At 46.1% G+C, this 27,002-nt stretch overlaps 1 protein-coding gene across 1 annotated transcript; it reads left to right on the top strand.

Annotated features, from left to right (window-relative positions):
• Positions 1-27,002, top strand: T265_08710 (hypothetical protein; the record flags this gene model as incomplete). Its single annotated transcript, XM_009174590.1, has 13 exons — positions 1-262; positions 1,942-2,215; positions 2,804-3,133; positions 5,241-5,403; positions 11,936-12,160; positions 13,102-13,276; positions 14,947-15,000; positions 15,616-15,703; positions 15,742-15,847; positions 19,063-19,382; positions 24,949-25,333; positions 25,422-26,036; positions 26,880-27,002. 10 exons carry the CDS (start codon positions 5,350-5,352, stop codon positions 27,000-27,002), a joined length of 2,145 nt encoding a protein of 714 aa, XP_009172854.1.

The following is a 27,002-nucleotide window of genomic DNA, read 5'->3' as shown; positions in this document are numbered from 1 at the left end:
GTCTCCAAGCTGGGTTGCCGAGCCTTTGCTCTGCTGTTTGATGACATCGAACCTCGGCTTTGTCCAGCAGATCGAGAAGTGTTCACTTCATCGGCCCGTGCTCAGGTTGTGTTCGCCAACGATCTCTACAACTACCTTGGGTGCCCCAACGTGTTTCTCTTCTGCCCAACCGAGTACAGCGCCAGCCTAGCAGTACCAAACATTTCCAAGTCCGAATATTTATCTACCGTGGCTTCCTATCTGGCACCAGGTACAGCCTTTTGTAGATATGTGCGAGGCGAGGACTTGTGTTGTTCCCACACATTTTGTCCAGTAGACTTGTCTTTCAATAGAGATTTCATCCTTTCAGTGAAGCCAGTCTACGTTGAAAACCCGAGAAGCACTGTATAACTGTTGCACATTTTCTAGGGGTCATCAGCAGTGTTACAATCACGAATCTTCGAGGGTTTTGAACCTGCAGCCTTCCGGACAGCGGTTGAACAGCGGTTGGCTTTGTGTGTCAGCAGTAGGATTAACCTTCACTTAGACAGGATATATCGCAGCTCATCCCTCAACAACGGAAATCATACCACGTGGTCACGTATTGACTGGCTCCTCGAGTGACGACTTTTCAGAGTTGTCTATCCTGCAAAATTCTGGTCTGTCCATACTGACTTGGTCATCCGGTACTTGTCTGTCGATAGCCATTACCCCGGGATGGGGACCTGAGGCAAGACAGACTGACAGACATGACTTGTTCAGGCAGTATGTAGTGCTCCTGCTACTGCCTACAAACCGCCTCCCTACCGTTTCGAAGTGCACTGGACAGGTTAATAGCCTAGTTCCAACACCAACTTTCATCCTGGTAGCATAAATATATAATGAAGTTAACATATTGAGACCGATTGTAGACTGAAGAGGACTTAGCAAGTGTCTTTGATCAGTCAACGCTCCTGTTCGCCAATCTTTGAACACTGAGACAGAACATGTTTGAGGTTATCTGATAAAGCATCAAGAATGTCTCAAGTGGCCTGCTGCGTGTTTACTGCTCAGGTCCGATTGAGCACTCGTTTAATGCACACTTGGGACGATATCAATGGGTTTTTTGTTCTAATTTTCTGTCCACGCTCTTTACTTACACGTCTTGGGTTATAGAAAACTTTGACACTGTTGCCAGTTGCGGTGATGATGAGTTCACGTTCCAGTGGGGTTCGAAATGTTCAAAGGTGCTCGTGAGTGTATTTTTCTGGGATAGCTATTTGGGGATCTGACTTGGTTTAGATTGTAGTAGGTAATCATTAGAAATTTGGCTGTCTTTCTTCGTTCATTTTGAAAGCAACTTCGTGAAGGTCGTTCATTCCTTTTCAAGAAAAGTCTTATTAATGGGTACCAAAGGTACCAGACCATTAAAAGAAGCTCCAAGTAACGAACCACTGAGTGGCATTTCTTAGTTAGTGGTCTTTCCTTGGAGGAATGACTAGTTGTTCGCCGCTGTTCGGGATTCTTCCTTTGTCTTTATACGTCGATTGCAGTCAACCACGTATTTGATTTGTCACTTCTTTTGATGTGTAGTACACAAGTTCCAAACTTCGTGGGCAGACTAAACTCTGACTTAGCAATATTACAAGATCTCCATAAAATAGCTATCTCCTCGAGGATAGATTACACCTAACCAGCCTTTTCAACGAGGCTCTCCTTAGACCATCGGGTATACCCTCTTAAACCTGCGTGAGTTGAGTGCAGCGACCCATCCCCTGGGGTTCTTGTTGTTTGATGGCGAAGGCCACTGTAATTTGATTTGTCCTTGCTAGCTGAACGTCTCATGTCAGCACGGCCTTAGAACAAACAACCCATTGTTTCTAGTAGCATGCAGATGTACGTAGTTTTAGGAGCCAAATGTCCATGTCTCGCTAATTGAATACACAACGAGATGTCGTGATCATATTCTGTGCCTCCCCCCAGACATCGCCATCATTTGGACGGGCCCTTTGGTTGTGTCAAAAAACATCCTCGCCAAAGAACTGGAAGAACTCACAAAGTTGCTGCAACATCCCATTGTGCTGTGGGATAACCTACATGCGAACGATTACGATCAACGCCGTGTGTTCATCGGCCCCTATTCGGGTCGATCACTGGCACTGCGTCGCAAGGGTCTGATTCGAGGTGTACTCACAAACCCGAACTGCGAATTCGAGGCCAATTACGTGGCATTACATACACTAGCCCAGTGGTCACGGTGAGTCAGCAGTTGTGTTCTGAATAGGCTCTTTGCACCCTGTTTGAGGTCTGAGTGGACATTCTTGAGCCTGAGTATGATTAATTTATGGAATGACAACCTGAGAAGGATATCTTTCCAAATGACTAATACTGAGGGTGGTCATGAATTCGACGGTTTCATTGAATCCACCTCGGCGCCGAATACATTTGCTACCATTGCCCCTCTGGTGAATTCTGGAGACAAATTGACAATTTCAAGAATGCATGCTTTTCTCTTAACTTCATGGTTCTTTTGATCCCATTGGGAGAGAGAAGCTCAGGAGTAGTAGATAAGCACTACTCAGAACTCGCAAGCTGCTATAAGGACAGAACAACTTTTCTGCCCTATAGCATTCACTAAGAAGCCTCACAAACTGATATCTCTTTTGCTTATCGACGACGCTACCGAAAATAAACGAAACGTGATAATGGCAAGGTGGATTGGATATCCTCAGGTATGACATGAGTGGCAGTCATCAGTTCAATTGTAAATACCTTCCTAGAATTTTCGCAACATTTCTTTCTGTTTGCTGCTTCTTCATGAGTTTTACCGTTTTTTCTAACCTAGTCACGGTACTATTAAACCACAAAGCTCACAAATAACCGATAAAGAAATGACCGATGTCGCCAGCCGAGAAACAAACCTGGAGCCGGAAGCAACCGAAACGGAAGACGATGATGGATTCATTAACGATAGCAATGAACCGTCGGATGGAATAAATCAATCGTCGACTACTTATCGACCCCGAGAAGCGTTACTGGTCGCGCTTCGAGACTGGTTGTCATTGATGCGCCAGGTAAAAGAAACATGTGTGATACGTTCTCGGGAGATCTTGCTACCGCTGTTTTTAAGCCATATGCTTCCATTCGATTGCACTTCAATGAGTTTTTGGATTTAGTTGGTTGCTAGTCCTAGGCGAAATACACTCATTTGCACATCAATCTGGTTTTAACGGGAGACTCACCTGGAACCCAACTGAATCTCTCGTTTATGATGTTCTTACCCAACTTCATGAGCTGCACCAAGCCGCCTCGTGTTTCAGTTAGGGGACAGAGTCTTGTTTCTTGCATCAAAATGCACGTCGAAAACAAATCGATGTGCAAATGAGTATGATTCGTTAATTTTGTGCAATTTGGATTTAAGTAGAGCATAAGATTTGCGGAAACTCGGGGATTGCGCCTACCTGATGAGCCCTCAGAATGGCGAAACCGATCGTGTGGTGTCGATGAATTTTCAGCGACCTAATGAGTAGTGTATTATATTTATACAATGCTAGTCTGCTTTTTTTTTACAAATTCCTGGAGGAACAAATAAGCTTTATTGGTTCATACTAGTGCCTCACCTTTGCCAAATCGTCTCCTGATGTCGGTTCACGTTCGACTTTTCACACATCCTACATTGTCGTCCAATTGTTAAGTAAAACAATACAGGACCTGTGGAGGTGAGCACCCATCTGAAAATTATGGTGGTAATGACGCTAGATTCAACTCAATCCTTCGTACATAATATTATACAACTGAGTGCACCGCTCATAGGCAATCTTGTGTTTCATTTGGGATGATATTCCAGATATCATGTTATTTTCTGTCATGAGAAATTTGTACGGCTCGCTACTGGTTTCATCATTTTGCAGGCTCGGCTCGTAATTTGGAGATGAGCTTGATCACGCAAAACTGAGCCGATTTGTACTAAGCATGCCCTCCTTATTGAGTAACCTGTGTAAACGTCCTCTGAGGAACTAGTTAACACCTGCACTCGCTGTCAGTATCTGCGCTGTTGAAGGGGCGTCTCAATCGGCTATCCCTCCGCCTAATTCTCGCTTTTCAGCAGAGTGGTTACCAAGGATACATTTTGTGTATTAAACACTCTAAAACAAGCCGAAAATTTGTGTGCGGTTGAAGTGTAACGTTGCTATTCCACAAATTCAGGCAGCTTCTGAATGCACTGGTAACAACCGTTTTCTGGCGGAGAGAGGAACACATTTGGCTACTTGTCCTCAATGTCGATCAGTCCGAGCTCGCGTTGATTTTGGGCCGGTCAGCGCCTCGATTTTTTTACCAGTCACCTGCGGGTTGGTTTGTGAGCCGTTGTGGCACTAAGGTGGTCGTCATGGACAGCACGACATCAGTGTTGAACACTGATGCTTTGCTGCCGTCTTAGTCTGAAGAGAAGTATGAAGGTGGACGAGTAAGGGACTTGGGGCTTGCTTATTACAACCATTCCTGGACGTCTACACCTCCAGACACTCATTCAGGCAATCTGGACAGAAATCGCAGACAGGAACTTCATTCAAATCGATTAGCAGCCATATCTTGCAGCGTCTCCATTTAGGCGCAATGGGGATCACGTTGTTCTCATCCTGGTAGGCGAGTAGCATCGACAGGACCCAAACGTTTCGTAGCCTCTATCACATACCTCAGCCAGGTCAAGGTTTGGCCACCTCTGCTTCCGCCACCCTGAATTGGGCACGTAAAACAGCACTCTCGGTAGGCGATGGCTCGACATACGCAATACATGACCTAACCAACGCAGCTTCTGGTGCTGGACACATTCTTTAATGGGAGCTCCTGTTGCACAACTGTACTTAGGCGGTTTAGATGTAAGATTCCGCTTAACAGAATGCTAGTTCCCCACGCCACTGTCCAGCTGTTCTCTGGCCAAGTGTACTGATATTCATCTCTTGTTTCACGCTTATATTTCTGAACCAGTGAGTTTACAGTCTGCCAGCACCAGTGTCGGTATCCGATGAAAGTGCCCAAAGAGCATCGAACTCAGGTCGAACTCGAAGGACTAGTCTGTGATCTCATCTGCTCGGCCAAACTAGTCATTTGATCCCCCCTTATAATTTGTAGTTTATGCACTTACACTGGTTGTCAGAAAGACTATATATTGCTATATTGTGCCTCTGAGCGCTTCAATTATGGTTTTCCATACTAATGTCAACAATGAAAACCCCACGCTATTCACAAATTATGAGCAGTTTATTTAAATGGAAAGTATTCAGGCAATATATCTGCTCTTACCTACGTAATGTGGCCTTTTTTCGACAGGATCAGCAGTCACACACAGCCAACTCCAAGAGTAGTGGTGCTGTTTGTGCCACACCAGTCCCGATGGATACGGATACAGCAGAGCCACCACCTTCAGCACCCGAAGCAGAAATGCAGGTAAACGTCTTCTCTGTTAGCTAATCCTTCAGACGAACATAAAATCGGCAATCAAACTAATTCTTGCACGCAGACATGATTTGTAGATATTCACTCATCACCATAATCATAGACAGCATGACATCAGTGTTCAACACTGCCATACCAATTCATGGTTGTACGTGGGGTGGTATACTGCCAGGGCGCACACACCTAGACAGGAGGACGATTAGGTCCTCAGACAAAGCCGTTGGCTCGGATACCTGGCTACAAGGCAACGTTGTTTGACTGGAAATGTAAATTTTTGCGGAACACGCCGCCATACATGTTCCAACCCCCAACCTGGAGTACTAGGAGACTGTGTTCATCAGAGCTCTAACCACTGACCAATTTGGTATGAGAGACTGAGTGTCACGCGGACCCCGCAGTATAGCTCAATGGGTTGCCGAAGTACATCGCGGTAAGGTCCAGTCTCTTCGTGACCAACATATTCACTCGTCTTATCGTATGGGCGAGATGGCTCAGTGGTTGGGGCGCGAATTTACTGATCAGAAGGTCCGTGGTTCGAATCCGACCTCTGTATCTCGACTTCCTCCGTCTAGACTTGGGCAACCTAGCAGTATCCGAGCTTTCGTGCTTCCTTCTGGTGGCATGGTAGTTAGGTACCGAAAGAGTACTACAGCTGAACGATTTTATGTATTGTTTACCCGTCGTGGAATGTGAGGGCCTGTCTAGCTATTTGACAATCAAGTCAACCGTCCACTAATTGCCACGAACGTCTATTTGAGAGCTCAGGGTGCGTTGTACTCGATATTCGAGTCACATCATCAACGTCATATTGTCGACCTCTAGTCTCTGTAAAAGTCATACGATTCCGATATCAATCACTCTGGCCATTCATTGCCTACAGACAGATTTGCTCACTTTATCATTTGTGCACCATACATACACTTGGCTTATTAATCATGAATGAGATGTGGGGCGGCAGTGAGGCGTGGATGACAGTGCTGTAATGATTGAATCGTTGTAGATTGCGTTGGTTTGACGCCTTATTGCTCTGTCTTCCGGTTGGAATTATTGGTAGACAGGCAGGGCGATGTAATTCTTACACGAGGCGGCTTGAACTCCACGTGTCGGCCTGTCACTGGTTCTCACCTCGGCAGACAGCAGATGCGAACGTGACTGGTTTTACCTGGTCATCACCGGATCGAGCTATTCCAAAAGTGCCTTGTGCACGGGCGCTTTGGTCATTCAGTGAGCGATGTATGTCTAGCTGGTTTACGGTCTTGACAGATCGAAACGGTGCGTAGCGGCTAGGCTCCATTGCGCGTGGTTCCCCAATTTTTGGATGATGACAACAGCCTTAGTGTGCGACTCGACGATGTCGTTACCTTCTCCGTTGATCGACAGTTTACTCTTTCCCCATCATTCCTTCAAACATGCTTATGAGGAATCTCGTGTGCACATGCACTTGAGTATTCTGATATTGCTGGATGATGTAACTAACTGTTTGAGAAGGGACAATCCTGTTACGAGCTACTCGATAGCCTATTTTCATGTGCTCGTCGACCAACTACCCTGAATTCATAAGAAGGACGAATGTAGCGAACAAAGTTGCTTTTCAGTGATTGCTCTTTTTGGCTATTACGGTACCAGAAATCACGTGAAAAAGAGGCCAAAATCGGTGGTACACATTTTATTGAGAGGAGAATGAAAGGGGGAGGTTGAAATATCTGTAGGTCACGGAATCAAGTAAGTGACGTCATTATCGGAGAGGTTTGTGGGACCGGACTTTTCCAGGCCAGTTGGGTCACGCAAGGTTGTGGGTCCAGTATTTGGATTCCAATATCTGCGATCGATAGGAGTCTGGATTGTACCGGACATGGTCGGTTCAGAGGTACCCAGTTTATGATGTCGAAGTTCTGTTCTTTGTCGATGACATGATTGGTTTCGGATAAATATGATGCAAATTCACCTGGGTCCGGTTTCTTCAAGCTACCACTCATAGACACTAGATTGTGTTCCCGCATTCTGTCTGACCATTGCCTTGTCATACACCCAATCTATGATGCTCGGCACGAGCATGCAAATGAGTACATACAAATGCTGGTGGTAGAACGTGGGAGTTTGTCCTTCAAACGGGACTTGATAGTGGGGCCGGAATGGAAACTCAAGTCCGGATTGGCAGCCATGCATGTCATATCCTTCTATGCCTTTTGCTGACTAGCTCTGCAACTCAGTCATCTTTGCGTGGGAACCTCATGTAGGTTTAGGCTTTACAGATCCCATAGTCTTGAGTACGAATCGTTCAGGATCTCCATCCTGCAGGACTGTGCGTCCCGAGAATTTTAGTTCCTTTTGTAAGCGGTCAGAGGATCATATCTTCATCGCTGTCTCTGTCAGGCATCTAACGAAGCTGTCAAAGTGAATATACTGACTTTTCCACGTTTGATTTCTGTGGCCTTGCTCTCTGTGGTCCCGTCAGTCTTCTTAATTAATACTGGCTCGATAGTAGCCTTGATGTTAGTATGGACTGAACTGAAACTAATTTGCGCTTCTGTTGTGCTGGTGGTTCGCGTGAATACAATAAACTGGTCATCACGAATGCCTAAATCCACGTGTTTCGATTGTATATCACAATGGCGCATGTGATAAACACGAAGGGGACAGGTTAAACCCTATGGAATCTCTCAGTTAATCTCCCAAAAACCTCGGTCTCCCAAAGTGATGAACAGTTAGGTTGCTGAATTTATTCGCTTCTGTACTTTTGTTCGTTCTAAAACATGTAAAACAGTAAACTGAGTGAAGTGACCCATTACCGTTTTAGTAAAATGCCTATCTAGTTATCACACCACGCCGCAACCCAGTCGATAAACCATGGTAGTCTCAGGGTCACACACTCAACTCTTTCTGAGCACAACGCTGGCTTCGATCAGTCGATCAATAGCGTCCCGAGAAATTCCAGTCTCTCTGACGGAGCACATCTCAGGGTTGATGAGCAAATGTCGGCATTACGCTCAATTGCAATCAATTGCGTCACAGTTAGTAAGATAGACTTTCTGTCAGTTAGTGTCCGCATGATGATATCGTGCACAAATTCTTTTGGATGAATGTTCTTAGGTCTGCATCTCAGGTTTTGTCAGTTTAATCGGCAAGATGGTCCAAATGGTTAGAGCGCGAATTTACTGACCGCAAGGTCCGTGGTTCGAACCCGACCTCTGCCTCTTGACTTCCCCTGTCTAGGCTTGGGCTACCTGGCAGTATCCCAGCCCTCGTGCAACCCTCGGGTGGCATGACAGCTAGGCACCGAAATGGTGCTACAGCTGAACGATTTCGAACCGGCAACTGCAAGTAAATGGGTTGATACAATTGACTAGTGGACAGAGCTGGTGTGCTGATCGACGGCAGTTGGACCACTCTCGTGTATGATTTAAACCTGAGCTGCGCAGCATAGTATGTCCATCGCAGCGCCATGTCTAGTGTTTTTTTTTCAACAGAACTAATGCACCATTGCCGGTGCACGGAAGCTTAAGGGAAACCGGTTTTTCCAAAAACGATTATCTGCGGGATCTGTGTGGTACGCGCTTTCAGATGCTTCCTGACCGCAATACGCAATTGAGTCTCCTTGTCTGACGTACAAATTGGTCTAGCTCTATGAAACAGGCTGTGCAGGACTGCAACCTGCGCAGCTCAAGTTGAAACCATACAAAAATTGTATTCACACTGCATCCGATAAAAACGCTTGATGCACTTGGCATTGTATCAACAGTTGCAGTGAAACGTATATCGGTGAAACTGACAAGAGGCTTGAAACGAGGGCACCATTTTGTGACGGGGACACCAACTTGATTTGAAAAAGTTCAGTTTATCGGCCACAAAGCAGTCGATTGCAATCAGGCGTAATGCTGATATTAGTGCTGATGATTGTGAGATGCGCTCCGTAAAACAGACTGAAATTCATCGGGACGTTATTGATCAATCGATTGCAGTCAGCGCTGTGTTCAGAAAGACTAGCGTGACCCTACAACTATCATGGTCTATCGATCGAGTCACTTTATGCGATAGCTACTTAGGCATCGTATTGCAGCCGTAATTTGTTATTTTGCCCATTGGGCCCGGTTTTGCCACGGAGGTGCATTTTTTATGACATGAAAGTTGCAAACGGAACCAGACCAAACATTAGGTGCACCCTCGTTGGAGCTGTTTTTCATAAGTTGACGAAAAATATGCATGATCCCTTGGTTCGTGCCTCCTTCTGATACAATACCACCTCCCTGGAGCGAGCGTTCACATCATGTTGATTCCTACAGAACGTTTAAATCTGGTCAACGTTTGCAGGGCTATCCAAAACACCAACGTTGGCATGAGTTTACAAGAACTTTGGGGAGTACCAATGGCGACCTTTCAGAGTTACAATCTGACCTAACGGAACATATCAGGGATCCTAGTGTTTCTTGTTTCCTTTTATCTAAGGCGTTCAGCCTTGACAGCTTTTCGGTGCCTAGCTGCCACGCTGTCCAAAGGAGCCAAGGGGGTAAAGATATCTACCAGGTTTCCCTACCCTAGCAAGGAATGTAAAGTCCGTACGGGTATGAATGGTAGGGTTAACCTTTGGTTTACCGGTCGGTCGGTGTTGTTGAGCCCTGTTAAGCGGAAAAACATTAGACCAAGCGGAGAAAACAGGGTAATTGATGGCAGAACAAAAGGGTAAACATCACCCGAATGTAGGATTTCAAAACCAGTTGACGTCGGGATAGTCTAAATTCAGTGTACACCGCCGTCTTTCTCAGAATGTACGTTTTTTGTACCGACTGTACAATTACAACCAAGCTTTGGTGGAATAGTTATTGTGATTTACTTGGTTTCCATAGTAAAATACTGAAAACACCCAAAAAGCTCAACTATCAGTAGAAGTATCTGTAATCCTCCATAGGGGGCGGAGTGGCCCAAGTGGTTAGAGCGCGAATTTACTGACCACAAGGTCCGTGGTTCGAACTCGACCTCTGCCTCTCGATTTCCCCTATCTAGGCAAGTTGCCCAGGCTTGGGCAACCTGGCAGTATCCCAGCCCTCTTGCAACCTTCAGGTGGCATGGCAGTTAGGCGCCGAAAGGGTGCCACAGCTGAACAATATATTTTTATTATTTAATCCTCCATAGAATGACCTAGGTCAACCGGTGTAGTTTCTCCTGTTTGAGTGCTTCATACCAGAAAAGTGGAATCACTCGAACGAGGGACAAGGCGGCTGTCGCCACCCTCTGGCACTCGCGGCAATAGCATGGTATACGGGTGTTTCCCCGTAGTGGTGTGCTCCATACTGTCTTATGGATCGGAGACCTGAAGGTCGTTGGAAAAGCGGTGTCTCCGAAGTATTGCTTTTATATGGTGTGGAGTATGATATGAACTACTCGGGTAGTCTTCCGCAAATGCGATTCACTCGTGACAGACGGGTTAGTCACACTTTATGGGTCACGTATGTCGCAGGTCTGCGGACCGCCTGTCTCGCTGTGCCAACTATGTGGTGGTGGAGTGTAATGACTGAGAGCAGCAATTTTGTGACCGGGCAACGTAGTATGCAGTGTTTTTGAGTAAATGCCGTTGCACCGGTTGCCGTCTCCCCGAAAACAGATCAGAGAATGGCTCGTGGCACTAACGAGTGTGCTCCAATCACGAATCTTCTATTTTACACTCCATAGCTGTCCCGTCCTCCATCGCGTCAGAAAAACATAATTTGATGTAATTGGGCTGGTTAGGATATCGCTTCCAGCGTGTCGATTAGCCCCCGCTACTCTCCCTGTTATCGGTAAACTACTCTGGCACAGGTCATAGTTAAAGTGCAAGGAATAGAGCCTAGCGACGAAGCCTTAAAATACAACTGGGATGAACATCTAACTGATGGCTGCTTTGGACCAGGAGGCTACATTTGTCCGGAAAACTTCGGAGAAGCCAGCCGCCAAATGGCTCATAGCCCTCCCGGGAGGGCTCAACAAGAATGATGCACAACGACTGGCCGAAATAAAGAGCTTTCGGTCAAGTGACGGACGAGGATGAGGGATATACCCGGAAATGTCCATCCCATCTACCCGTGAATAGCACTGGTCCGTCAAGGAAAGGTGCTCAGCGAACGGGTACTTACGAGTTGGGTCTCGGTCCTGACGTATACACGATTGCACGTTCGATTGCCTAGTTTGTTCATTACAGGATGGTTGGTCGAAATGAAACGGACCACCGCGTCATCCTGCAATCCTCTTTTTCTTGCGTGTCCGTGTTTTCGAGAACAAAAGACTATTTATCATTCCGGGGGGATTATTCCGCTGTGCATTATGTATCACTTTTCCTGTTTACTGGGTTTCAGGTTGAACCTTTGCTGGCACCCAGTCCTTCCGGACAGCCCCCTCCTACAGATGCTCTGTCAGACTCTTCCGGTTAGTCTAGCTTATACTGACTGTTCACACATTTTTTTAATTCCTCCCGTATTTGGTATGTTTCTGTCCAGTATGCCCTGTTGGAGAAAACTGTCATTGATGTTCAGTATCTGGCCACTGCTGGCTGTAGGTCGTCCTACACGTTTGTTCTCGCTTTCCTCCCTTCCACTTCATTCCAGGTGTAAGTACCTCGGTCGATGTCACATTGGAAGATTTGGAGTTGTTCGCGGATCTGTTTTATTTGCCTTTCGCTCATGGTCCAGCTGGAATGCGTCTTTTGGAATTGGGTCATTGGCTAAGAGAACATTCGCATGCCTGTGGACTCAAGATTGCCGATCCAGAGGTACTGTTATGCGTGCGTGTGTTTATGTTTGGCTCAGAAGAGACTAATCTTGTTTGTAGTAATTTACCCGGGGAGTTGTTGTTTCTGCCGGTTTAGCATCGAACCAACCCTCGCCAAAGTATTGGAACTAACTTGGGGGAGGGGAGACAGATACCCCGTACCATTGGTCAGCTCCGAGCGACTATATTACAGGTCTAGCGTAAGCTTAAACGTCATGTCCTTGACAATTTGGTCAAAAGCATATCCGGACCCTGTCTATCTACTTTAAGGTGGAGGCGTTGAGTTTCGTAATTAGGAGCTCTGTCTAGGCTTTGACAACTTGACAGTCTCGAGACCCTCTTGCTTCCTTCGGATGGCAACTATGCACCAAAAGGGTGTTAAAGCCGAGGGATTATCTAATTTATTATTATGAGGTTTTGTGTGAATTGAAATCACGTTTGGTTCAGTGTGTGTTTTCATGATCGAATCGCTTCATCGGGCTTAAGATCCATGTGTGAATATTTATCGCGGTCGGTTTTCACACTTGTCACGGTGCAGTGAACAATAAAATGATCACTAAACTAAAATTCAATCGCAATGGCGTCAAATAACTTCAAATTTTTCGATCCATACTTACAAAAACTCGCCAAACTCTTTCGTCGGTGAATGCTACCGTTCGGTGAGTCAGAGGTTGGCTGTCGTAACTATCTGTTATCAGAAAATGATGTACCCTTCTGAGGATCAAATCAATGTGATGATGTGACAGAAGGCCCTTTTTTGGATCTGGGACGCGTCGCTATTTTAGGATTATTCCAAAGATGAGCTGAAGAGAGCTTAGGAAAATGTCTCCTAGTGCTTGATTTCTTCCTTTGATTAGAGCTTGAAGTATTTAGTTTCTAGATTCCAGGGAGAGTTTGTTATTCAGTTTTGTCGTTCACTGTGACTGACATTCCTACTCCTTTATTTGATTCCAGAGGGATGAGTGGATTAAAAAGCTCTCGGAATTCGTCGAATTAGTCTCATCCGTCTCACTCCTTCGTGATCGAATCCAACGTCTTCCATCTAGGAGTATAGCCTACGAATTGGCACCTTACATAACCGAAATGCACACTGTTCTCGGCATGGTGTTGGACTATTTTCGATGGTTGGGTAAGTATTCCGTTTGTCAACCTCATTAGAAGAGCGAGTCTGACTGGAGTTTGCGTTGACTCTTTTGCTGCAGAAGAACTTGGAATCGGTCTTTTTATGTTTTAGTGTTTTGTTATGTACGGTCCAGAATAATACCAGTATCGCCGCTGAAGAGCGTTTTCATGACAATAATCTAACGCTACTCGTGCCCTCGAAAGTGTCGCGTCGTGTTCAACGGCGGATATCTTCATCAGTCCGTCGGCAGGGTGGGAGACGTGCCAACAATTACTGGTCTATACCACAGTGTTTCACCTGGTTCTGTGTTATGCCGTTTTTCAGTCTATCCGTCTACACCAGACCTGTTGATGTTCCGATGATAAGCCTTGTGCCTGCCACTCTGGGCGGTGCGGATTTCAGCAAACTGTTTGAGCTACTGAAAAATTTGTGAGTAGTCCAATTTATATGCGCTTCGAAAGCAACGCCAGGACTGACTGGTTGGTCCGCTGAATGCAGGAAATACTGAAATATTGCAGAGCTGACGACTAGCCGTTGTTTCCTCTGGCCTTCCCAATTATCTAACATACTTTTAAACATCAACAGTGGTCACTGTCAGTGCAGAGTACGCCGAACTTGGGAATGGTTGTTCATCCTCCTTGACCACCCTCGGTAGCCTTTTAAAGTGATAACTTAATCTAACGAAAGGGCGGTGAAGAGTGTTCAGCCACTGTCAATGTGAAGCACTGCACACTTCTCCAAAATCACTGTCTTACATGAATTCTCGCCAAACTAGTGAAATGTCCTTGTGAAACACACAAGACCCAACAAAAAATGACCGTATTATTATGGTGATTATGTGCAAGTGTTGAGTGGCCGGAAACTTGGTCAGAGTAAAATTTGAGGTGTCACATGTCTTGCCACGTCGTGGCGTTTGAACCACAATACAGGAATTGCCGTAAATTTCAAAGCGTGATGACCGCTGAGTGTCGCGCTAATGGGGTGTCCTCGGATTATTCCGTGACACGCAGTCGAATAAAACTCGGCGGAATTGTGTTGACCGAGAGTTTAACAACTGTTTGAAATTGGACAGTTCGTCTGTGTACTTCTTAGGGTCAGTAGCTGAGATGAAGACATGATTCGAAAGTAAATGCGAATAAAGGAAATTTTCGGGGACCGGAACTACCCAACTACACATGAGTGGCCAGTTGGTAATGGAGATTAGGGAAATTCAACTGGAGAAGGGTTAATCCGAATTGATCCAGACGAAGGGCAATACGCTTGAGAATGATTCACGGTCAGAAGGAACGCGTGCCCTCCAAAGAGGAATCAATTAGCAAACCCCTCTAATGAAAATCGTTCGTTTGAGCACATGCACATTCGCGCATTGATATCAGTGTAACATCAAGCAACTCCCAGTGTATCCGTTCACTTTTTCTTTATAATCGTGGGACAACTGGTTCCATTCATGTATTCACATACGATATGGTCGCTCAGTTTTATATGCATTAATTATTATCTGATGGCACAAGGTTGACTGAGCCCTCAATCTCAGTAAGGATCATTTCCTTTGTAAAATTTGGAATCAGGTTGCGTAATGTTTTTCTACTGTAAAGTTCGCCGTCTATGATCCTTCAGTTGCTTTCAAAAGCGTCAACTACTGATCTACATGTATTTCCGCCCCCCCCCCCGCACAGAAACCGGTGTCATGGCAACACGAAGTATGTGCCATTTACGGCGCCTGCTCACATGTAAGTCTACTCTGCTTTGTACCGGATCGGATTTCCCCTCGAAATTGCACACAGCTCTTCTCTTAGCCGTTGTTCGGGTGGCATTTGGCCTGTTGATCGAGCTTGATAAACCGATCAACTACCACCTGATTAGCATCCAGTAAACTAGCCCGAATTACCTTCAGTTCGACATATTGCCAATTATTATGTTGGTTACCCCTCTTTCTCTTCGTCTGTGTGGGTTTCTCGATCTGGTGACAAGTGTGCCGAATAAATTAGTGTCCAGTCACGCATGGCTTGCAGTTGGCAACCTACAGGAAGCCTGAGGACGCTGAGTTACTCCCAGATTATTCAGGTGCAGTTGATGGATTGTTCACACATTTATCATACAGAGTCCATCATAGATAACCAAAGTGAAGCTGTGAAAATTTCCAACAGCATTTCTTGCCTCCGACCGCTGGAAACACCGTGCTAGATAAGCGGTACAGTCATTTTTCACCAGCATAAGGTCCGATTAGCTGGTGGTAACTTCATCTTGTAAAGCCCAGTTATGGTTTTTTCATGTGGTGGCCTAGATCGTTTGTGCGCCGCTGTTTGATCGGACTGTTGTTACTAGTTCCTGTTCTCGATCCACAGGGTTCTCTCCCGGTTACCGAGATATGGTTACTTCTGGTGATCAGGAGCCGTGGACCTTTCGAGGTGGTCTAATCACCGACTTCAGGGGGTTTGTGCGCCGCTGTTTGATCGGACTGTTGTTACTAGTTCCTGTTCTCGATCCACAGGGTTCTCTCCCGGTTACCGAGATATGGTTACTTCTGGTGATCAGGAGCCGTGGACCTTTCGAGGTGGTCTAATCACCGAACTTCAGGTGAGTGTGTTGCGTGCTTAGGGTGATTCAGACATTTCTTAATGTGACCAGGCCAGACTCTTGCCGATTTGTTTGTCTAGAACTGGCCTTTATGCCGCATGGCTGGTGTGTGCACGCCATAACAGCCTTATGTATTCGCGGGGGTATATCTATACTCACGCTGTTTTCGCTGCATTCAATCCTTCGGTGAGCAAGTTAAGTTAATTGGCTTCGGTTGGGTTACTCACTCGATTTTGCTTTTCGCGGTCGATCTGTCGCATCGACAGTTCACTTCCTCGAATCTGACTCTGGTTGGCGGGGCTGTTGAGTCGTTAAGTTGGTTTGATGGCATGGACAACCCTCCAGATTGTAAATCGGTGAGTGTAGTATGCGTGCACACTCAATTGACACTGCAGACTTACCCGATCGAGCTTAGTTGGAGCCGACGGGGATGGTTCACGAGCTGCGCAAACTGACTTAGTTCGCAATCGAGAGAATTAGGGGGCGCTACCATCGGCCGATCAATTGAGTTGAAGTTCACAAAACTGGTGGCACCTAAACAGCCATCTGCGACAACAACTTGAACTAGAAAAGCTATCCGCATTGAGCTTGAAGCGATTCACACTTGTGTACTCTAAGCCCATTGTTCCAGTTCAAAATACCCACGTGAATCTCGGGTTACCATGTGCAACAAAGACATGAAATCGCTAATACCGGTATAATGGATGATACTACTGATGAGGCATACGAGCAGTGTCTTCCCGTAAATCCGCTTCGCGTCTCTTGAAAAGTGAGATCCATTGTGGAATTTGTGGAGTCCCTTTGTAGCATTTGCTTGCATCTGAATATCCAGGAAAGTTCAGGAAGGCGCGTTTAAGGAGAAGATGGATATTCAGTTTTGTAAACAAGATGCATATGAGAGTTTCGCCCCCCTGTCCAATAGTCTGTAACTGTTCAGTCGGTGTTTCTCTAATAAACGACTCCACAGCAAAGGCCTTCTTCCTTTCACCGGTACAACGGTAAAGCTTACCACTCTTACGCGACTATTTGCCTTCATTTCTAGCCGCAGCATATTCCACCACCACCAGGTATATTATGCATCACTCACTTACCATATAAAACAAGTTCTACCTGTTTCAAATCATCTTGGTCCATGCCGAAGATTCTTAGTTTACAAAGAATCTAGAAAAGAACATTGGAGCCAGTTGTACATGATAGAAAACAATTTTTTGGGAATTTGCAACACTGAGTTCGTGTGTTTGACCATCAGTCGGGTTTTTATGGGACCGGCAGGCCCCTGACACGAGGTAATCCGTGAAAGTAGCGTGAAAGCCAACGGTTCACGATAGTAATGAGGTTGGCTGTTCCAGCCATGAAATAATTGATGGCTTGTGTGCATCTGCCACGGTTGCTCTGCTACTTAGACTGTTGGGCGGGGGCTGTCGTTATTCTCGAAAGTAGTTACGTGTGAAATCGCAATGCGACACAGACGTCCACCAAAAAAAGCAACATCTGTTTGACTTAGTTACTAGAAGAGCGTGCTAGTTGAGAGTACAAGCTTACTCGGCAAAGGTCGCAGACTATAAGCTGTAACTTTGAAATCGTACAACCAGAATACAAGTTGCCATCGTGCTTTAAGAATTCCGATTATTTTGGGTGGAATACTTGTGAATTGCCAACTGAATACTCACCACATCTTACATCACAGCCTACGTACAATGTAATCACATTTTTTGTTTTCGGTCTAGCTCCAACATCGAACTGTGCGCCGTAGCTAGCATCTGTATGTATGATGTGTCAGGTAGCCTTGTGGGCAGTTACACAAACTTGACTACATGCTGGAGGGGGGTGGACATGTTGAAAAACCCGCCACCTTTGAGTATGTGTCATGTCCTGTTATTCAGCAAGTTTCTCTACAAGCACCTTGTCTTCTAATCCTACAAAGACGTGTCAAACCTTTGTCGGAAATTTCCGGTCTAGACCGACATTTCCAGTCAGCCTTCTGAGGCGACCTGCCTTTAAACTATTTTCGAAGGATTTTGCACTATGAACCGCCAGTACAAAGACGTGTCAAACCTTTGTCGGAAAAATCTGGTCTAGACCGAAATTTCCAGCCGGCCTTCGGAGGCGAATTGCCTTTAAAATATTTTCGAAAGATTTTGCACTATGAACCGCTAAACAGTACCTAAACCTGGTACACCCTGAACGGTGTCGATCGCAGTTACTACTACTTTGGTGATGTTCACAGACAACAACCGGTTGGAATTAAATTTTTTTCGGGCGTGTTTTGTACATCTCAAAATAAATAGTCACCGAATATTTCCCACCTCAGAGCAACCGAATGAAAGCCATCTGGCTTGTCTGAATGCAAAGCTCGATGCTTGAGACTCACAAGAAGCGGTCCGAAAAATCTGGTCATGTTCTGCTTTGGTTGGTCGTCTCTTCTGAGGTTGATTCGAAGGAAGTTTGCGCCCGAAGGTGATCTGAATTCGCGGTCTGGGTTTTTCTCCCCTTCAGGGTCCTAGGATTTGATGAGACTAGCCGAAAGTGATCACCTTTTGCGGGAGGTTTCTTCTGCCGACAGAGTTGGACAGATATAATTTACCGTCCTTATCCCCTTTGTTCGCAAGGTCCATGGCTCGAACTCAATCCTTGCATCTTGACTGCTCGTGTATAGGCTTGGAAGTATTCCAGCCTTCGTGTGACATGGAAGCTAGACAGGGTGTTGTTACTTTTACTATGCAACGGTACATCAGAGCATGGATCCAAATCACAGCCACATTGCTCGAGCTATGCGTGACTGCTTTCCCAGCAAAATGCACCGCCCACCGTTCGACTATGTACCTTGGGGTTTAGAAAAGGAATTTTTCCCTAACTTGCATACAGAGAGGTACCGTGTACGTTGCAGGTTTAGCTGTGTTCGTTTTAGTCGATCCATTTTGCGTTGCGTTGCTTAAGGAAGCTCTGTGATTGACCCTCGTGCGGTCCACATAGATATTTTAATTTTTTTCTACGCGTCATCTACGATCCATTTTGCGTTGCGTTGCTTAAGGAAGCTCTGTGATTGACCCTCGTGCGGTCCACATTAGATATTTTATTTTTTTCTACGCGTCATCTAGGGCTGGTCAAGTAATGCGTTTCGTATCCGACCTTTCCCTCAACCTGACCAAGTAAACGCCTGGATTGAATTCTAACGTATTATATCGTCCCTTATCCACGTAACCTCTTTTTTTTAGCGCATTCTTCCACTGGAATCGGCCCAAGATCTGTTTCCTGCACCTAGTCGTGCCGTGCCGGGAATGAACACCATGCCACCCAACCCGAATTGGCCCGATTCAACTTCCAGTCAGTTCCCCGGCCCTCCATTCAATCCGCTACAACAAGTGCCCCCCACCTGTTTGCTACGTCATAAGCGTTCTCATTCCTACGTTGTAAGACCATATCAACCGCAAGACAAACCTCAGGTATACGCGCTATTCCGACGACTTCTTTTCGCACGAGTAGGCCTAGCAGAGTCCGCTTTGCCACCGGAACTACACGATCTACCGGGTGATCGGTAAGTGCTGTCGGTTACTCATTTATAATTTGATTACTGATGTAAGTTGGAGAGAACCGAGCAACTGCACACGAGTGGGATATATCAATGTCTACCCAAACAATATATTATTACACTGGGAGAACCTCAATCTGTAATCGCTCCGTATCTTTCTGTGTACCTGTCATCAAATTAACTTGTCCTGTGTACTGAATTGATCAGAATGTAAAAACGGAATGGAAATCGGTTCTTGGATAACCGATACAAAACGCGCCGAGTGAAAATAGTGTCGGGACCGAAGTAACAACGAGGAAACAAAACCGTAGATTGACTAGCAATTCCACATTTGATCGGTGGTCAGAGTAGGTGCCGTGGTTACAGTCACGACTGAGGAGAATTCGTTTGCAGGCTGACAAAACTCACGCAGAGTATTTCGAGAATAAGGTACCAGAGGAATGGCAGCTATCTTTCCCATCTTAAAAAATGTGGTAGGTATGAAGATGAAAATCGCCGATATATCAGTTTAGTCACTATCGCTTCTAAGTCGCTCACAGATATCACCTCATGAAGATTTACTGCCTCTCGTAAGATGCAGTATCGTGAAAACCAGACAGAGTTCTGTCTGTGTCGTGGATGTGTTGACCACTTCAGTACCTTCCAACATCACCCTAGTACACGTAGAGAGACAACAATTGTTGCCTCGGTCTAGAATCAGTTGATCGCGGCGCCTTGTGGAGATCTCGCTCCTTCGAATGTGCGTCGAACAGTTTCGTCAAGCTTCTCCAATACCCTTGGGTGTGTTGGTCCTCAGAGAGTAGTCTCCTTAGTTCACCACGATAAGTGTTGGCCCCCAAAGCTGTCCTTTGCCTATTTCCCAACTTCGTGCTCGAATTAATCGTAAGCGCTCAGTGTTTCCACCTCACGTGGAGCCGGGAAAGGCCCTAAAGATTTGAAGTATGCGGACGATATTGCACTACGTGGTCTAGATGCAATCCCCATACAAAGTGAATAATGCTGTCATGCTTTTTGCACCCTCAAAGTACAGATATCAAGACTGGATGAGTGCACCATCACAGCTTATCACGGCATCGGAACCTGATTTGTCTATCTGGGTACTTCCATCACATCAGATGGCAGCATTGGGGACGAGGTGAGTGCCAGAATCGCCAAAACCCGTACTGCCTTTAAGCTGGGCACCTCTGGAGTTAATAGGGCGTTATCCTGTTGTTGAAAGATAGGGTTCATGACAAGGTGATGCCTTTAGGGTTGTTTTACAACTGTGTAACCTGGCCACTTCGTCCTGAAGACAAAATAAGCTTGTCTGTTTTTGGCCGTCGCTGCCTTCAAAACACTATGCATGTATTATAGGAAGATCGAATCAGCAGTGCCAAAGCGCTACTAGTGGCCCTTGTCAACGCATTAATTGGTTGTCTAGTAGAGGGGTTGATTTGGGCGTGTTCGGCCATGTGCTCTGTGTGCCTCACTGTCCCCTACTTTCTGAGGATGGTCCTGACTGGAATGTGAACAACGCGTAATCTGGAGATGAAGCATGTTGTTCGTGAGTTTGAGATAACAGATACCCACAGCATCAATGGTTGTAGGTACTTACGAAGATGACGATGTCACACAATGTCAAGGGCGCCGTTGTGTCTACTCTTCGTTTAGCTGTAGCACCCTCTCGATGCCTAGCTTCCATGCCACCCAAATGTTGCACGAGGGCTGGGATACTGCCAGGTTGGCCAAGCCTAGACAGGGAAAGTCGATAGGCAGAAGTCGGGTTCGAACCTCTACTCTTATTTATAATCAGCAACCCCAATATTTTATGCTTTTTTTCATTTTTACCTCCTTTGTACCCTTCTGTACTTCCCTATGTCTTACGCTGCCATAAATTGCTGTGAACCGAACCATTGTGCATATGAACACAGTTCGTGGTTCTTAAACTAAGCCAAATTCATCTGACAACTAGTCTCCACACGGTTATCGTACATTTGAGACTTCATCGTCACAATGCACCAAGAGTGTGCAGGTGAGGACCACAGACGGACAAATGGAGGGCTGCCTGATATTCAAACTTTATCAGTTACTTATTGGTGCCGATTGTCAGTTCGTGGATTAACACAGTGTGAATGTGAACAAGTTCGTGGCTGGTGAAACACATTCGTTTACACGCCTATTTGGTTTTCACGGGAGACCCAAGTGAATCTCTCGTTTATGATATTGTTGCTGTTTTCAGCAACCTTACGAGCAGCGTGTTACCTCTACATAAATTCCTGACTGCTTTTGTTCCGTGCGATGATCGATAGCCGTACGCACCTAACACGACAGGGGGCTCAACAAGCCAGCCAATGAATAAGAGTAGCTCTACCATCGAGTATATCTCCTTCTCTGGCCAGAGTTTGTTTGCTCATCGCGATAAGACCAGGTCAGATGCAGATGTTCCGTTGATTCAGTGCTCGTCGCTGAGTTGAGTCTATCGTAGGTTCCTGAATTTGTCTTGTATGTCGGACCAGTTGGACGGCTATCATGTAATATTCGGCCAGAATTGGACATGTCTGGAAATATCGGGTGTGAAAAACACTCCCCGTATGCGGAACTGATACAAGTCCAGGTTTGGCCAAGCGTCCTACCGTTCGGGATTCTGTTTTGTCCTCCTTGGCCATTACGGAAATCGCCAGTAGGGTGAGGTGAAGTTGGTCGTTTCAGATGGACGGATACTGATGATCGGTATTTCTCAAAGGCGTCAATGCGAGGCGCTAGAGCGAATTTAGACAGGAATGGAACGGAGAGGCATGCTAGGCAGGTGTTGAACGCTGTCAATATTTGCGATTAATAAGCATGTTTAATCCATTGCTAGACTGACCAGTACACGACTGTACCCACATGCACTTCGTGAACTGCAGTCCATATGTGGGTCGTGATTTTCAAGTGTGAATATCAAAATCGCGCTTTCTGTTGCCCGATTGACTTTAGTGATACCAACAACGGCGTGTTTCACAGTAGGACCATCTTCCAAGTGGCGTAAGCCTGATTGTGCTACCTTATTAGAATGGGAGCAGCAGCTGACGAGGTTTGTAGTGCATTTGCAAGACGCTATAATTTTAGCCGAACTTAACCTGTGATCCGTGTTCAAAGAATTCCCGTCCGACTATTGGTTCGAGCGAAAACTATGTTCATGTAATACTGAATTAGTAAAGTTGGTATTTTCGCGTTTCCAGAGTTGTACTTATTTGGCGCATTTGACATGATTTCCTCGAAGTGTCGAAACGTACATTAATGGTGGATTGCTTATGGAATGATCTTTGGTGGAGTAAGTCAGAGATGACTACGCAAAGATTCCGCTCTCCACCATAAGCAACTAAGCCCCCATACTCATCACAAACCACATTCAACTAGTTTCGGTTGAGTTGCCTGTCAAAACCAAAAGGAGTATTTGTTGTCCAAATCTTTTTAATTTGGGTTCAAGTGAGGCTGACAGAAACTCGGGGACTGCGCCTACCTGACGAGCCCCAGGAAGGGCGAAACCAGTCTTAGGCTGTCGAAAAGTATTTAGCAACCCAATGAGTGTGGTGTGTTATGTCCAGACAGCCTTATATTTCTTTTTTTTTCTCGTGATGATATCTTGCGAGATTATTATTACTAATATTGTTATTGCTAATAATACCAGCGTATGTGATGCGTGCATTCTGATTCGAACGCTGATGCTTCGCCGCCGTATGATGTTTACCGGCTGCACAACAAAAGTTGAGAACCTCAACTTGGGAGATGTGAAGTCGATTATAAGTTTCGGGCAGAACCACGGTGACTACTCCAAAACGCATTCTGCACTTGGTAAAACGTCGGGAACACAATTAGCGAAGCCTTGGTTTCTCACGAATCAGGAAAGTGCTCGAAAGCCATGGTAAATTTTTCGGAGCATGGGCTGCTAGCTCACTGACGTTTTTAGTAAGAATATTTTGTCAGCGTACTTCAGATTTGCCGGTTCTGGTGTAGTTTTCATTTGAGCGAACCAGCATGTATTCGCCGACATCTTAGTGTAGCCCACCCCCCCCCCCCCCGGAACAACCAGTCTTGTTGTCGCAGTCTACCCAAACAAGGCGGTCTATTGTGATAACGGCACAAGCTCGTGAACATACTCGGATCATCCACCTGTGTTTACACACATTTGATGGCTGCGGCCCGCAGATATATGCAGCCAGTTGAAATGCGTGTGAACCGTGTCTCGTGTGCTAGTGTAATAACGGCTATCGTGTTGGTGTAACCATGGCAACTGGAATCGGTATTTTGCTGGACGAAACAAGTAATCATGCCTATCGCCATTTGCTCAACCGTCTTGTCCACCTTCGTGCCACTGCTCTCCAAAACTGCCTACCTTTGCTCACTCTGTAAAACGCTGGTTTGGGTGGTAGTACGTCTCCGTGATTGCTGATGAATTTGAAAAGAAAACGATAAACCACATTAGTTGTTTGATCCCAAGGGATCTGCAATGTAGCTGGTGATGTAAGGGTCATTTTTCCGTGACTACCGTGGTAGTCAGTACCGATTTCAGTGGATAGACTACATATGTTCACTTCGGAAGGGTGGCTACCTTAGAGGACTTCCAACGTAGCGTCACTTTTACGGCAGAGTTTTAGCGGAATAAATCCTTACTCGTCCATATTGTGATTTACCTTTCAATCACTTGGGGACAAAAACCTACTTCTCTATGGCATCAACGTTCTTGCGGCTCGTTAGCTCCAAGCCATGTGGAACCGGTGACGTGAATTCACCGATTTGATGCGTCGGATGCGTTCACAACCATGACCTTCGCACGACCACAGTCACCTGATGAAGGTCGTTTTGAAACTCACGTCGGAAGCAAATTTCCTCCATCCTACCATATATGAGGTTGAAAGGGCCGAGAGTGGCTCGGTCTATGAAAGCTTTGACCAGTTAAGTCGATCGCGCTTGTAACTCTTGCCTCTCTGGGCAAGGATATAGGATCCGGAAGGTTGTGGATCATGTATGGCCTGGTCACAACCATTGGCGCTGCTGTCTGGAAGGTGCCATCGTTAGTGCGTACCTCATCGAATCAGCCATCACACCCAATGCATGGATTCCTCTCTATCTTGGGCGAACCGGAACATAGCAAGTGAAGCCAATGTACTTTTGAGACACCTTAAAAAGTGACACTAAAATTTAAAGTCACTGTCTTACGCGATTCGTCTGTTGACTCTCCCCTTGAAATACACCAAATGTGTACAGGTGTTTTGTTTCACCGACAGCCCTGTTTACATTGTCGTTTGTTTATGTTTGGTACTATTCGTGCTTGAATCGTAAAATCGTTCAGCTGTAGCACCATTTCGGTGCCTAGCTGTCATGCCACCCGTAGGAAGCACGAGGGCTGGGATACTGCCAGGTTGCCCAGGCCTAGACAGGGAGGTCGAGAAACAGAGGTCGTGTTCGAACCTTGTGGTCAGTAATTTCGCGCTCTAACCACTTGATCCATCTCGCTTGAAAATCATACATAGTAATTACTTATGCGTGTGTTTCGTATTCCTTGATTTTCGTCCGTCTCCTAATTTTTTTATCGATTATGTCCCCTTACCAGCTATCTCCTTCATTTTCTGGAACATTCCCCGGAAAATTGTCTGGTCGTTGAAGGTCCGCCGCTCTTATCCTCCAGTCAGTCTTCTACAGATGGCGCAGAAGAGAGTAGGTGCGTTGGATTCGGTTTGTCCACAGCAGATGCTGTCGCTTGGGCTCGAGGCAGAACCCAACTTTTCAAGGAGGTTCTCCGACAACGGTACCCACTTCCCGTTTCCTCCAATACGATCGATCAAGTTAACCAGAAGGGGTTGAGTGCCGCTGCTCCAGCGGACGTCGCAAAAAAGCGATCTAATTCGTCTTCCAGACCTGATTCACCAGCTGTGGATGACGTTGGGTCGAACCCTTTATCTTTGAAACCACCGTTGACCATAGATGAGTTGATCAAGGTTAGCTTCAGTCTGCTTATTATTGTTTATTTAAAAGTTGATTTTTGTCGATGCCAACTGGGGCAACTCACATTCTCTTTCGTTCCAGTTTTTACTGCATCCATTTCATTCGGACAACGCCGAGGTCGCCGATATAGCTGACGCAGCTGCGGTGTTTCCCCCACCGGAACCGCTGGGCGCTGCGCTCCCGATTGAACCGGCTCTATCCGGATGTCTGGAGTCCGCGGACAACAATGCTGATCGTCGTCCCGGTGGCCTTTTGCCGCCCAACGTCGAAATACCCCCGAATTCCTTCCCAGTCGGATGTAACCCTTCTGTCCTTCCACCCAATGTTCCCACACCAATTATACCAGACACAGCTCCCCCTTCACCACCCGTCGTACTCGCACCTACCGTCCCGATTGCTGTCCCATCTGAGAGCTGTTCAAGCAGTCCGGTCGCTCATATTCCTGGTCTCGGGCGACCAATGCTCGTTGCCGGCGGTCCAGAGGCACTCCACACTGCGCTCACTGCACATCCAGCAACACTCTGGGTCGAGTTCGATGACATTGGCGTGCTCAGTTGTGCGTCAGGACTGACTCCCACCGTGTTGATGAATTATAACCTGGGACTTGGTGCAGACCCCCCAGAATTGGTACTCGATTCAATCGCTCGAAGACTGTTTATTTGTCTGTTGGCCGCTTTGAAAACTATTGGAGCTCATGTAAGTCAGACAGGCTGCAACAGGAAGTTGGTTGCATATGGTGCACACACACAAGCGTTGTAGCAAATATCGTTTTTCATTGTGTCTTTGTTTACACACTTAACGCTTCGCAGTGGATTTACGTTTAGCCCAGGTCGTTGGTTCCTCTAGACTGTCTGTCCATCTTTTCGATACCCGAAATTGGACATTTTTCCTGTGACTAAAACTGCTTTATTACACTGATTCCGAGAGCTCAGAGAGACCAAATCGGATAGGAAAGAATAGTTCAGTGTTTAAGGAACGAACTTATTGACCACAAGGTCCGTGGTTCGAATTCGGCCTCTTCATCTCGACTGTTGCTGCTGCATAGGCACTATCTCATCCCCCTCGTGCTTCTTTCCTTCCTTCGAGTGGCATGGCAGCTAGGCACTGTGTTACAACTGGACGACTTATGAGGAAGAGTGTACTTATGACCAGTATTCAATCAATCCCGTGTGCTTCTACTACAGTGCCCTTCTACTGCTGTGGTCCTATAGATTCACTATTTCCCGTAATGTGCTGACGCGATTGCGTGGTCGGAGAGCAGCAACATTATTTTCATGGAACACGTGATATAACTTTTCCTAAAATCTCAGGTGTATATCATGTCTGGATTGTCTCTCCAACTTCAGCGCCGTTTTCTCAGTCCAGTAACTCAGAGGTAGGATCACCATTGACATTTGATCCATATACGAGGGACGTCAAATAGAAGCTTATTTGTGTCCGATAGTTCCCAGACACTGTTGCTAAGAGCAGTCTTTTGACTGTGTTCATGCCTATGTTATCATTGTGATTCTCACTACACACACTCTGTCGCTTCTGTAGGGCTGTCACGTCTATTTGGATTCGATTAACGAGCACCGTGCTGAATTGTATCGGCGATTCGGATTCTACCCAGTTCCGGCTGCCTCCAACGATCAGTCTACAGTACTCGCCCGCCTAATCTGA

The sequence above is a fragment of the Opisthorchis viverrini genome (assembly GCF_000715545.1).
Source record: "Opisthorchis viverrini unplaced genomic scaffold opera_v5_231, whole genome shotgun sequence".
Classification (NCBI taxonomy): domain Eukaryota; kingdom Metazoa; phylum Platyhelminthes; class Trematoda; order Opisthorchiida; family Opisthorchiidae; genus Opisthorchis; species Opisthorchis viverrini.
This window is presented reverse-complemented; position numbering and strand designations above follow the sequence as displayed.